The following is a 14,005-nucleotide window of genomic DNA, read 5'->3' as shown; positions in this document are numbered from 1 at the left end:
TAGGGAGCTGGGTGAGAAGCCAAGGGCCCGAGGAGATAGGGCTACAAGGGGAATTTGCACTGGGCCTGGAGTCCCAGGCTGGGGACTGGAACTGGACACAAGGACCCCCCACACCCTCTGATGTCAAAGCCACTCGAAACAGGCAGTTTCTCGACTTTATTAGCCTGGAGCTCCTCCCTGCCAGCCCCAGGGGCTGGTCGCTGGTTCCTGGGCACAGTGAGCAGGGCTGAGGTCAGACAGGTTCAGGCCCTGGCCATGGCAGCTTGTGACAGCCAGGCCAAAGGGACAACACGTGCAAAAGTCCCAATGCTGGCACTTCAGGTGTGGCCGGCACTCAGCCAGGTGCAGTGGGTGGGTGGGCAGGGCGCCATGTTCCTCTCCTGGTGACAGGTCGGCCGTAGCAGCATTTCCTCCCAGCAGCCGCTAGGAACAGCTGGTGATTCTAGCCAGGAACTGCTGCGCCCACCACTCGTCCAGGTCAATGGGCACAAAGTCTGTGGACAGAGAAGGCTGGGCAGTAAGGCTGCCTCCCAGACCGGCCACATCTCTCCCCTGGAGCTAACCACAATGTGCTGAGAAAAAGGGGTTTCTACACAAGAGTCCCCTCCCTCATCCCCTGGGGTGGGACCCTGGCAGAGCTCAGGTCAGGATCAGAGGGGTTGGGGGGGGTCTTTCCTCGGGGGACAGGGTTGGGGGGCTCACTCTGCAGCCGGGGATTGGGGGTCCTCTCCACGTACTGCACAGGCCTCGGCCCGCCCTCACCGGCTGGGCCACCATCCAGCTGCTGCTGCACCTGCTGCCAGGCTGTGGGAGGAGGGCAGTTGGGCTGAGCCAAGTCCCAAGCACCCCATCGCCCACCCAGGGCCTGATGGTCACCCTGGACTCCAGCCCCACACAGGGCTGGTCACAGGACACAAGGGCAGAGCGCCAAGGAAAGCATACCCCCGCAGCAGCTGGGGGTCACCTTGAAGTGGGGCCATCCCGAGTCCATGTTACTGTGACCCAGCAGCCTGGGCCACACCCTGCGGCCCCGCTCGCTACCTTCGGACACAAAGCGGACATTCTCCTCGTGGGCCAGCGTGTAGGTCTCCTGGGTCCCCTCGAGGGATGGGGACGTGGAGGGAGCCCGCCGGCCATTCACACGATTGAACACAAGCCTTGGCCCTGGACTGCAGGAAGGGAGGAGACAGACATGGTTGGTGCCTGCCCCGGGCCCGGTGCTGCCTGGCAGAACTCAGGAGCAGCCCCGGGCCAGCTCACTGTCCCCAGACCCGGCCAGCCTAGGCACTTCCTGAACCAGAGAGAGCAGCCGCCTGCAGCAGCCGGTGGCCCAGGCCTCTCTCCTGCAGGCCCCCAGCCATCGGCAGCTCAGCTTACACCTGCAGCCCTTCACCCTGTGGGAAGTGAGTGACTGTGGGGTGGGGGCCCCGATCTTTGTGTCCCAGACCCCTGGTCGGGCCACACTCAGTGCCTGTGCTGCCACCTGCAACCCACCAGCAGCCTCAGTTCTGACCTTGGCCATGACCAGGTCTGTCTGTGCCAACCCCCCCCACTCTGGGTACAATTCTAGGCCACCTTCTTGACCCACAGAAGTGCGTCCATCTCCGTGACGTTTCCCTCCGTGGACAAATGCACCTGAACGGGAATGGGGGGCCTTTGCCCTTACCTCTCCCTGGCTCCCCCCAGGCCTCACGGGCTGAGCACAGGGTGCTGGGACGGACAGTCCCTGACAGGGGAGAGTGACTACAACCCTCACCCACGCCCCACGCCCCACGGGCTCGAGACAAGGGGTGATGCAGAATGAGATGGCTCCTGCGGCGCTACACGCCACGTCTAGCAGGCCCCTGGGCCTGTCCCGGCCAGGCGGCCCCAGGTGGCCAAGCCTTGAGCCTTGAGCACACAGAGCCCGGGACAGGGCCATGGAGGGAATGGGGCCCGCACCTACAGCCGGAGGTGGGAGCCGGGAGTCCTGGGCTGTGCCTGCCGCTCCGCCAGGCACTCGCGGTCCCGGCCGGCCTGCTTGCCTTCCTGGGCTCAGCTGCCCCGGCGCCGCTCTGGGTTCCTCCTCAGGTGAGAGGGGCACTAAAATAAAGAGGAGCGTCTTGAGGGGCGCAGGGTCCCTCAGGCCCCAGGGCTGGCAGCGTCTGGTGGTGGCAGACGATCTTAAAATGTGCAGGTGGAGATAGGATGAGGGCAGGGGCACCTCCCAGGCCTGCCTACCGCCGGAGTTTCTGCACGAACCGGAAGGAATACAGTGTCCATCGGGAAAGCCCCCTTGCCTACAACTCACTCCCATCCCGGAAGGCTGAAAACTCCACGAAAGCTTGGAGGTTGGATCATCAATGTATAAGAAAAGGAAATTGCCAGGGGCTGTGAATTGCAGGGGGGAGGTGGCGGCCCTCGGGCTGAGATGGGCCCCAGGAGGCAGGCACCGCCCCAGGGGCTCTGGTTACGTAAGGCCGCTGGCTGCTCTCTGGGGTAAAGGGCACCGGCCCCGGCCCCGCCAACCTCTCCCGCTTCCAGGAACACTGCTCCAGGCAAACTTGAGCCCAGGGAGCCAGTGTGGGCACCCTCTCGTGTCCCCTCTGCTCCCACCCCTTTTCAGCCCACCAAGTGGGCTTGGGAGAGAATCGACCTGACCATGTCACAGGCTGAGTAGCGGCAGCACCAGGAAATCACAGCAAGTCCAACAAGCGTCCACACCCCTGACGCAGTACAGCCCCAAGCCAGCCCCCTGGCCTGCCCTCACCTGCCTCAGGCGGGCTGCCCCTTCTGGCCCTGTGGGCTTTATCTCATTGTCCCTTCCTATGGCAGTCCCCCATGCCCTCCATATGCTCTGCAGGCGGGTGATCACATGGCCCCATTTCATCTCCTAATTGATTCATATCGCCTCAGTTTATCTTACTGTCTCTCCCACCAGGAGGAAGAACTTGTCAAAGGCGTATCTGGGCCTGGAGCAGTGGCTCACGCCTATAATCCCAGCACTTTGGGAGGCCGAGGTGCGTGGATCGCCTGAGGTCAGGAGTTCAAGACCAGCCTGGACAACATGGTGAAACCCTGTCTCTACTAACAATACAAAAATTAGCCAGCCGTGGCGGCAGTGCCCAGACCTGTGCCTGGCAGGAACTGGAGCCAGCACACATGGTGTGTGACAAGCCTTGACCCTCCAGGCGCACCAGGGGAGATTCACAGGGACCTCACATCCCACTCCCGAGACCAGTCAGTGAGGGATGAGGAGCAGCAAAGTACCAAGGAGAACAGGCGTGACGGGCCGGGAGCAGAGGCCGCACCTAGAATCCCAACAGGCCGGGAGCAGAGCCCACACCTAGAATTCCAACACTTCCAGAGCCCAAGGCGAGGACTGCTTAAGCCCAGGAATTGAATACTAGCCTGGGCAACACAGTGAGACCCCCGTCTGCATAAAATTTAAAAATTAGCCAGGTGTGGTGGTGCTGGCCTGTTGTACCAGCTACTCGGGAAGTTGAGAGGTGGGAGGATCGCTTGAGCCTGGGAGGTTGAGGCTGCACTGAGCCATGACTGCACCAGTGCACCCATCCTGGGTGACAGAGCAAGACCTTGTCTCAAAAAGAAAAATAAATGAAGTAAAAGGCAGGGAGGTGGGTAGCAGCATGGGGTGGGGCAGTTCAGAGGGAAGGTGGTGGCCCCAAGAAGGTGCAGGAGCCGGGTGGGGGCTTCATGCAGACGCCCCACTGCTGCCAGAAGCTGCCAGCACTGGGGCCCAGGGGTGGGAAGGCGGGTGACCCCAAGGAGAGGACAGCACACACCCTGCCCTGCCCAGGGCACCTCCAGCCCCGCTGCACATGGGGTGAAGCCCCTTCAACCTCCCACATGTCCCACTAGCTGGCTGACAGAGGTCCTCAGATGGGGGCTTTAAGAGACAACGGGCTGGGTGCAGTGGCTCACGCCTGTAATCCCAGCACTTTGGGAAGCTGAGGTGGGCAGATGACAAGGTCAGGAGATTGATACCATCCTGGCTAACATGGTGAAACTCTGTTTCTACTAGAAGTACAAAAATCAGGCTGGCGAGGTGGCTCACACGTGTAATCTAAGCACTTTGGGAGGCCGAGGCGGGTGGATCACCTGAAGTCAGGAGTTGCAGACCAGCCTGACCAACATGGTGAAACCCCTACTCTACAAAAATTAGACGGGCATGGTGGTTCGTGCCTGTAGTCCCAGTTACTCGGGAGGCTGAGGCAGGAGAATCGCTTGAACCCGGGAGGCGGAGGTTGTAGTGAGCTGAGATCATGCCATTGCACTCCAGCCTGGGCAACGAGATTGAAACTCCAACTCAAAAAAACAAAAAAAAGAGACAACAGCCAGTGGACCTGGCATTGCCCACGGGTACCCTAGGGGTACCATGAAGAACTCTGGGAAGCGTTTCCATCTTCCCTAACTCCTTGCAACTGTGCCACAGCCTTGCCCCTGCCCTCCCTAGCAGTGGGGTCCTGGAGAGGGAAGGAAGGGGGTTCCTCCAGGTTAAGACGGAGGGTGTCACCCTGGGCCACCCCAGCCTCATGATCCCTGCCTGCCTGGGGGACCAGGTGGTGGCTGCACACCTGTGCCTCGGTTTCCTCCTTTGGGAAGCAGAGCGGCAGGGAAGACCAAGCGTGATGTCTGAGGAGCGTCCCGGTTGGGACACCTCCCACTGGAAGGCACCTCTGGTCTAGGCCACTTACCTCACTAGGATGGAGCCCCGGAGAGACCCACCCCGCTGAAACCTCAAACACCTGTCCCCTGTGCCACCTGAGGCCCGGAAACTGAGAGGTAGGGAGGGGGAAGGCTGAGGGTGGCTAGGCACCCCCCACCTGTCGCTGCCCTGAACTGAACTGAGCTCTCCTCCTGCGGCCCTCCCCAGCACCCCAGGCCAGGGCCCTGCCACCTCCAGGAGCCTTTGGGGCTGGCTTGGGGCCGCAACAAAGCCCACAGGCCTGGGGGACGCACAGGACAAATGAAGGGAACGGCGGAGGTGCTGAGCCAAAGTCATACGTCCAGACCCGCGGGGCTGCCCAACCTCTGGGTCACGGTCAGGGGAGGCCACAGTGGCCGGACTGAGGCTCCTGTGGTCTCCGGACGGCACTGGTTTGGGAATGGCAGAAGCATTTGCAGGGGAGGAGGCCCCACTGCCCCAGGGTATCTGGGGTGAAGGGCGGAGGAGGGCAGCGGTCCTGCCCGAGGGAAGCGCACGCACTTGTCCCCCGCCGAGCTCTGCAAGGACAGAGCCCGGAGACCTTGAGGACCAGCGCCCGGCGCCCTCCGCGAACGCGGCAGCCGCAGCCCAAGGTCGCCGAAGCGCTGGCCTTGGCCGCTGCAGGCCCCCGCGACCCAGGAGCTGGCCGGCTTTCCCCTCGCTGGGGGCCCGGACCCAGCCAGGTGAGGCGGAAGCGCGAGGCGCCCGCCCGCGGGAGCGCTGTGGGCAGGACCCGCGTACCCCCCGCCCCGTCCGCAGCACGTGGCCGGGCCGCAGCGGCGTTTCACCAAGGTCACCCTCCGCGCCAGGGCGGCCGGCGGCGGGGGAAGGGAGGGGAGGGGAGGGGAGGGGAGGCCGGGCCGGGCCGGGCCGGGGGCGCGCGCGTCTCACCTCGACAGGGGCCAGGGTCCCGGCGGCTGCGCGAAGGGCTGCGCCCGCGGGGGCTGCGAGGTCGGCGGCGCGGGCTGCCGGCATTTCAGGAGCTCGCCGAGCCGGCCCTCCACCTGCTGCTGCGTGGGGCCTGCGGGCACCGGAGGGGGGTCAGCCCCGGCCCCCCACCCCGGCCCCCCACCCCGGCCCCGGCCCCTGCGCACCTGTGCGGCGCTGCGCGACCAGCTTGCTGGGCCCCTTGGTGATGGTGTACATGGCGCGCCGCTCCCAGACCGCCGCCGGCCCCCGGCCTGATCCGGCCCCTGTGCCCGGGCTCGCACTTAACGGGCGGCGGGCGCTGCGGGCAGGGGGCGGGCCCGCTACACGCCCCCGGCCCTTAAAGGGCCCGCACGGGCTCGGGCCAACCGCGGGACACGCGGCGGAGGCAGCGCTCCGGCCCTTCGGGAAACTGGCGGGCGGGGGCGGAGCCGGCAGCAACCCCGCCCCGGCCCCCAGAGGCCAAGGCGGACTCAGCGCCCTGCGGCCCGGGAAGGCCGTTGCTGCCTGGAAGTCAGGTAAGCCCCGGGGCACCGGACTCACGGCTGGCGGCGGGGACCCAAGGGCCCTGACCCAAGGGGTCAGCGGCGATGTGCGAGCCGGGTCCTGGGAGCCTCGGGGCCCACTTTTGACAGACGCTGGAGGAGAACCTGTGCTGGGGGGTCCCTGTGTTGGGGGTCTGCTCTGTGCTGCGGGCTGTGTGCTGGGAGCTCTGTGTTAAGGGGCTCTGTGCTTTGGGGGGCGTCCGTGGGAGCTCTATACTGGGGGACTCTGTGCTGGGCTGCTCTGTGCAGGGGCTGGAGGCAAGACTTTACCACTCATACATGTGGAGCCTCAGCCAAGGGGTCTCCAGAGGCCTGGGCCAGTGTGAAGGTCACCCTTGGCTTGGGTCTTGGGGCTGGGTCTAAGAAGAGAAAAAGAGGCTCGTCCCCCTGGACTTGGACAGACACACGATGCCCTGGGATCTCCCTTCCACCCCGGGGGTCAACCCTGGCTGCACTCTGCCCCCGTCCTGGCCCCCAAGCTGAGGTATATCCAGAGGCCATATGTGTGTCTCTGTGGCCCTCGGGGGCTCCTGTACCTGCCCCAGAGACGTGAGAGTGTGACAGGCCAGGTGTCACTAACACAGGCCTCCATAACAATTGTTTCAGTGCAGAGTTGTTTATTTAAATATTAAAAACTTAAAAAGCTGTCCAGAGGCTGGTGGCTCATGCCCGTAATCGCAGCACACTGGGAGGGTGAGGCATACGGATCACCTAAGGCCAGGAGTTCAAGACCAGCCTGGCCAACATGGTGAAACTCCATCTCTACCAAAAATACAAAAAAAAAAAAAAAAAAAAAAAAATTAGCTGTACATGGTGGCAGATGCCTGTAATCCCAGCTACTCGGGAGACTGAGGCAGAGAATCGCTTGAACCTGAGAGGTGAAGGTTGCAGTGAGCCAAGATCATGACATTGCACTTCAGCCTGGGTGACAGAGTGAGACTCCATCTAAAAAAAAAAAAAATACAAAAATTATCCAGGTGTAGTGGTGTGTGCCTGTAATTCCACCTACCCAGGAAGCTGAGGCAGGAGAATCACTTGAACCCAGGAGGTTGAGGCTGCAGTGAGCTGAGATCACATCACTGCACTCCAGCCTGCAAGAAAGAGCAAGACTCAGTCTCTAAACTAAAAAAAAAAAAAAAACCTGAGGCCAGGCACGGTGGCTCACGCCTGTAATCCCAGCACTTTGGCAGGCTTAGGTGGGCAGATCACGAGGTCTGGAGTTCAAGACCAGCCTGACCAACAAGGTGAAACCCCATCTCTACTGAAAATACAAAAATGAGCCAGGTGTGGTGGAACACACCTGTAATCCCAGCTACTCAGGAGGCAGAGGCAGGAGAATCACTTGAACCCAGGAGGCGGAGGCTGAGGCTGCAGTGAGCCTAGACTGCACTCCAGCCTGGGTGACAGTGAGAGTCTGTCTCAAAAAAAGAAAAAAAAAGCCAGTGCCCCTCTGCAGAGGCTGGATGTACCGAAAGCCCACCGAGTTGCGCCCAGGCCCCTCCGCGGCCCCGAAGCATGACAAGATGATGAAGGAATTCTTAACAGGACGTATTCAGGATTAAACGAGTTTATCGGGGGTCTGAAGAAATTTCCCAGTCCTCCACAGACAAGTTTATTGGGGGCCCAAAGGAACTCCCCAAACCTCCATGATTTAGCAGGAGACAAGGTAATCACCCCAGCACCTCGACCCATTTAGATTAAGTTTACTGAGGCTCCAGAGGAAGGTCTTCAGGACTTGGACCTTAGTTACAGATGGAAAAAAGTTCATCACTTACACATAGACATACAGCTTGGAAGGTACACAACCTCTGGAAAACTTGGCTGGTGATCATTTCCGGGCCTTCTCCCTGTAACCGGTCGCAGAAATAAAAGCACTCTTCCTCCCCAGTCCGTCTGCATCTTGTTATTGGGCCGTGAGAAATAACAGGCCGACCCTGAGTTTGGTCCAGAAATACGAGGAGAACTCTGCCTGTGCAGGCATCAGGGCCTGGGGGTGTCCAGTGGCCCCGTATTCTCCGAGGAGAGGTCAGGGATGCTGTGGCTGAAAACAGGTGGGGGCCAAAGGTAGGTGAGGGGGGCCCAGGGTCTTTCTGTCTAAATCCACATGGAGGGGTGAGGGGTGGCTCTTGGTGGTGGGGGGACCAGCCTGAGGAGCCCCACCCTAAGCACTAGCCCTGCTTCTCTGCCCTCCTGGGAGCCTCAGGCTTCCTGGGAGGCCCTGAGGGAAGCTGCTGACCCAGGCGGCCATTGGCCCTGCACCCATCCTCAGCACGGCTAAAGGGTTGAAGGACCACCCCAGCTGCCTCTCTGCAGGACTGGGCTGGGCCTCTGGCCCTGTGAGCAGAGGAGCCGTGTCCAAGGAGGCTAGGCCGGAGATGTTCCCTAGGAAGGACTCCTCAGGGACTGCCTCTTTTCTGCCTCCCACCCCCACCCCTGCCCCCACCTTCCCCACTCCTGCCCGGCTCCACCCTCACCCCACCAGCACCCGGCTGTGTGTCCTTCAAGGAAGGCCAGTGTGATCCCCCGTCATCTGTGCAGCCTGGGGCCCGCCCCCGCCTCTGCCAGTGGCCTTCAGCGAAATCACTCGCACAGGCCAGGGAGGCAGGACAGGGTGCTGGGGGGCCTGCAGCCTGAGGGCACGTGCTCCTGGCAGCCAGGAGCAGCCGAGTTAGAGTGTGGGCGGTGCTGGGGAGGCACACCCCCAGCTCACACAGGCTCCTGAGGGCGGCCCCCACTCCTGGGGCCCCGCTGCGGGTGGCAAGGACAAACTGGACTGGCCCAGAGCCAGCAGCGCTAGCCTTTGCTTCAGCCACTGGTGGTCAAGCCAGGAGACCCAAACATGCAGCCCCAGCAATAGGTCACATCTGAGGTCAAAGGTTGGGTCCAGGCCAGGCAACACGGTGAAACCTCGTCTCTACAAAAAATACAAAAATGAGGCCGGGCGCAGTGGCTCATGCCTGTAATCCCAGCACTTTGGGAGGCCGAGGCTGGTGGATCACAAGGTGAAGAGATCAAGACCATCCTGGCCAACATGGCGAAACCTCATCTCTACTAAAAATACAAAAATTAGCTGGGCGTGGCAGTGTGCACCTGTGTCCCAGCTACTCAGGAGGCTGAGGCAGGAGAATCACTTGAGACCGGGAGGCAGAGGTTGCAGTGAGCCGAGATCACGCCACTGCACTCCAGCCTGGTGACAGACTGAGACTCCATCTCAAAAAATAAAAAAAGTTGGGTCCAGCAGCCCTCATAAGGGCTCCCAGGGAGGAGCAGTGGGCAAAAAAGGGGTGGGGGGAGACCCCAGGGGTCCTCAGGGCAGCAAGGAGCCAGGGGAGCTGAGGAAGGCAGAATGCCAGATTGTGGGGGCCGGCAGCTGAAGCCCCCGGCACCCACCAGGCGTGGGCTGGTCTGCCCCAGAGGGGCTTTCCTGGCCTCACTGCTCCCAGACCCCACCTCCCCTGAGGACAGCCGGCAGGGATCCCATGGTTAGAGTGGCATCCACGGGGCCTGGGCAGGTACCCAACAGGTCAGGCCTGAACGCGCTCTCAGCTCGGCTGCAGGAGCTTGGGGCCAGTTCTGTGGGGCAGGAGCCTTCGCCGGCCCGGCACAGGCTGTGGCTCCCGGTGAGGTCAGTGTGCCACAGTCTGGTCCTGCCTGCCTTCCCCTGGACAGACGCTGCCTTTGCTAGAAGCCACATGTTGGGTGGCAGGGGAGGGACAGGGCCTGGAGGGGGGTGGCTGGAGGGAAGGGGCCTCCCTCCACATGCAGGGTCCTCACAGACCCCAATCATCCTAATAAAGTCCTGTTTTCCTCGAAAAAGGCTCTAGTTATAACACTAACATTTTATGTAACAAGTGAACAAAGCTTAGGTTTTTAGTGATCCTCAATCGACTTTCCAGATCTAAAACGCAGGCCCTGACCCACTCAGACCTGAAGACAGGTTTCTTCAAGGCTCTGGCTCAGGTTCTGCCAACGGAGGGGGTGACCACTGGCCCCCCAAAAAAGGCTCTGGCTGGAGTCTGCTGTCCAGTTTCTTATGCACTGCTCGGCCTGGCCCCCCCAAAATCCATCCACCTGGAACTTCAGAATGCAACCTTATTTGGAATAAGCTTCTGCAAATATAATCAAGGCAAGGATTTTGAGATGAAATCACCTGGGGCCTGGCCTGGTGGCTCACGCCTGTAATCCCAGCACTTTGGGAGGGCAACGTGGGTGGATCACCTGAGGTCAGGAGTTCCAGACCAGCCTGGCCACATGGTAAAGCCCTATCTCTACTAAAAATACAAAAATTAGCCGGGCATGGTGGCACACCTGTAATCCCAGCTACTTGGGAGGCTGAGGCAGGAGAATCCCTTGAACCCGGGAGGCGGAGGCTGCAGTGAACCCAGACTGTGCCACTGCACTCCAGCCTGGGTGATAGAGCAAGACTCCATCTCAAAATAAAAAATAAATCATCTGGGATGAGGGTGGGCCCCAAATCCAATTACAGGTACCCTCGCAAGACAAAGGAGAAGGCGGTTTAGGCACAGACGCAGAGAAGGCCATGTGAAGAACGGAGGATTGGAGTGGTGTGGTCATGAGCCCAGTGTCACCTGGGGCCACCAGACGCTGGAAGAGGCCAGAAGGACTTTCCTGCAGGACCTTTGGAAGTTGCTGACAGCAGTGTCTTGTGGTTTTGGTCTCCAGAACTGTGAGAAAATATATTTGCTTTAAGCCACCCAGCTCTGGGGTCATTTCCTACAGTAGCCACAGAAACTCAGACACAAGGAAAGTGGTAGTGGGTGTGAGGATGGAAGGGGGCTGCAGGGCGCTTAGGAAGGAAGCTCAGGACCCCGGGGGGTGGGGTCCAGGGAATGGGGCACGTGGCACTGGACCCCAGGAGAGGAGCTGGACCCTGCTGTTGGACCGGAATGTCATGGGCCTGGATTCCGGGGTTGGCCGTGTGCGAGTGTGAGGACGGGTGTGGGAGGGGCGGGGCCCCCCAGGCCCTCTGTGGCTGAGGCGACTGAGGATCTAAGGCAAAATGGGATTTGCCCCTCCTTAGGCACCCCCGATCACCTTCTGTAGGCCAGACTCCAAGATGGATGGGGCAGGCGTGCTCCTGGAGGGGAAGGCGCAGCGAGGGGTCCCACCCTTCCCGGGAGGATGCATCCAGCGACTGGGTGTGAGTGCCAGGGCCAGTGGGCACTGCTGTGTGGGCAGGACCGGGACTCTGTGTCGCTCCCAGCATGGAATCCAGGATGCGAGGCGCTCGGGTCACTGGTATTTTATTGTGTAGATTAACACACGCTAGAAAAGGGAGCCTGTGTCACGGTCCCTTCCACCGGCAAAAGGTAAGTCCCTCGAGAGGGGTTTTGGGGAGCCAAATTCAGTCTCAGGAGAGGCTGATGTAGGGTCCAGCCCCTCAGGGTCTCGTGGCTGCTCTTTGTGTGCAGAGATGACAGATCGCAGGAAAGAAAGACACAAGGACACAAGAGATAAGAGAAGAACTCAGCTGGGCCCGGGGAACCACTACTACCGAGGCAAGGAGTCCAGTAGGGGCTCCGAATGCCTGGACACGCTGATGTTTACTGTATACAAGGCAGGGGGCAGGGCCGGAGAGTGACTCATCTGACGTGATTGGTAGGGTCAAGCAAATCACATAGTGACCATATGGGGGGCCCGGGGGTACAGTTCAGGGGGCCTCATGGGTACAGTACAGGGGGTCGCGTGGGTACAGTACAGGGGGCCACGTGGGTACAGTACAGGGGGCTCCGTGGGTACAGTACAGGGGGCTCCGTGGGTACAGTACAGGGGGTCGCGTGGGTACAGTACAGGGGGTCGCGTGGGTACAGTACAGGGGGCTCCGTGGGTACAGTACAGGGGGCTCCGTGGGTACAGTACAGGGGGTCGCGTGGGTACAGTACAGGGGGCTCCGTGGGTACAGTACAGGGGGTCGCGTGGGTACAGTACAGGGGGTCGCGTGGGTACAGTACAGGGGGCTCCGTGGGTACAGTACAGGGGGTCGCGTGGGTACAGTACAGGGGGTCGCGTGGGTACAGTACAGGGGGCTCCGTGGGTACAGTACAGGGGGTCGCGTGTGTACAGTACAGGGGGTCGCGTGGGTACAGTACAGGGGGCTCCGTGGGTACAGTACAGGGGGTCACATGGGTACAGTACAGGGGGTCGCGTGGGTACAGTACAGGGGGCTCCGTGGGTACAGTACAGGGGGTCGCGTGGGTACAGTACAGGGGGTCGCGTGGGTACAGTACAGGGGGCTCCGTGGGTACAGTACAGGGGGTCACATGGGTACAGTACAGGGGGTCGCGTGGGTACAGTACAGGGGGCTCCGTGGGTACAGTACAGGGGGTCGCGTGGGTACAGTACAGGGGGTCGCGTGGGTACAGTACAGGGGGCTCCGTGGGTACAGTACAGGGGGCTCCGTGGGTACAGTACAGGGGGTCGCGTGGGTACAGTACAGGGGGCTCCGTGGGTACAGTACAGGGGGTCGCGTGGGTACAGTACAGGGGGTCGCGTGGGTACAGTACAGGGGGCTCCGTGGGTACAGTACAGGGGGTCGCGTGGGTACAGTACAGGGGGTCGCGTGGGTACAGTACAGGGGGCTCCGTGGGTACAGTACAGGGGGTCGCGTGTGTACAGTACAGGGGGTCGCGTGGGTACAGTACAGGGGGCTCCGTGGGTACAGTACAGGGGGTCACATGGGTACAGTACAGGGGGTCGCGTGGGTACAGTACAGGGGGCTCCGTGGGTACAGTACAGGGGGTCGCGTGGGTACAGTACAGGGGGTCGCGTGGGTACAGTACAGGGGGCTCCGTGGGTACAGTACAGGGGGTCGCGTGTGTACAGTACAGGGGGTCGCGTGGGTACAGTACAGGGGGCTCCGTGGGTACAGTACAGGGGGTCACATGGGTACAGTACAGAGGGCTCCTCCCTCAGGCACTGGCTGCAAGGAGGGGAGGCACATCCGTCAGCATCTTTCTATGCACTTGATATCTTGGTATCTCTATCAGAGAGATCAAAGGCTTTGGGGACGCCTTTATTATTTATTTATTTATTTATTTTTTAAGATGGGGTTTCACCATGATGGCCAGGCTGGTCTTGAACTCCTGACCTCAGGTGATCCACCCACCTCGGCCTCCCAAAGTGCTAGGATTACAGGCGTGAGCCACCGCGCCCGGCCGTCCTTTAATCTTACTTTTAAGAATTTACAAGGGAGCATGGGGTAGGGAAGTGGAACATGAAGGTGGACAAGGATGGTGACCATCGGAGCACAGCACGACAGAGAGGTGTTTAAGCCCCTGGATGTCTGCGGGCCGGCCTGGCTAGTATCAGACCTTCCTCGAGAGCCAGATGAAGCAGAGTGTTCTGTGAACTCCCCAGTGAAAGGGAAACTCCCCCTCATAGCCTGGTAAGTAATGGGCGCCTTCCCAGGCACTGGCGTTACCGCAAGGCCGGCCTGCTAAGTATCTGGCGCCTTCCCAGACGCTGGCGTTACGGCAAGGCTCTCACCCTCGCCTCCTGATCACTTCTCACAGCGTCCCTTCACTTCCCAATTATATTTCACCCGATTATTTCTGTACTGTAAGGCTAAAAGTGTTCCTATACCGTAATACTAAGGCAAAGGTTAATAATAGAGAACAATAATGTAATAATATTATATAATTGATTATGTGACTGTATCTAAGTCTAATTGGTGGTGTCATTGCTAACTAAATAACCAGTTATTTATTATGCTAGAAGAGATTGTGCCTTCGGTCTCTTGCCATGGCACCTGGGCAACTTCCTTCCCACAGGCTGAGGCTGATTCTGCAGCTCTGACCTCGGCTAC

At 60.5% G+C, this 14,005-nt stretch overlaps 1 protein-coding gene across 1 annotated transcript; it reads right to left on the bottom strand.

Annotated features, from left to right (window-relative positions):
• Positions 1-141: 141 nt before the first annotated feature.
• MCRIP2 (MAPK regulated corepressor interacting protein 2) lies at positions 142-6,019 on the bottom strand. Its single transcript, XM_064362274.1, has 5 exons — positions 5,803-6,019; positions 5,600-5,729; positions 1,042-1,169; positions 703-804; positions 142-494 (listed from the first exon to the last, which is right to left on the bottom strand). The coding sequence occupies exons 1-5, from the start codon at positions 5,852-5,854 to the stop codon at positions 424-426; spliced, it is 483 nt and encodes a 160-aa protein (XP_064218344.1). The 5' UTR covers positions 5,855-6,019; the 3' UTR covers positions 142-423.
• Between the last annotated feature and the right edge of the window lie 7,986 nt (positions 6,020-14,005).

This window comes from Aotus nancymaae, unplaced genomic scaffold (genome assembly GCF_030222135.1).
Source record: "Aotus nancymaae isolate 86718 unplaced genomic scaffold, 86718_ANA_hifiasm-v0.15.2.pri h1tg000049l, whole genome shotgun sequence".
In the NCBI taxonomy this organism is placed as follows: Eukaryota; Metazoa; Chordata; class Mammalia; order Primates; family Aotidae; genus Aotus; species Aotus nancymaae.
This window is presented reverse-complemented; position numbering and strand designations above follow the sequence as displayed.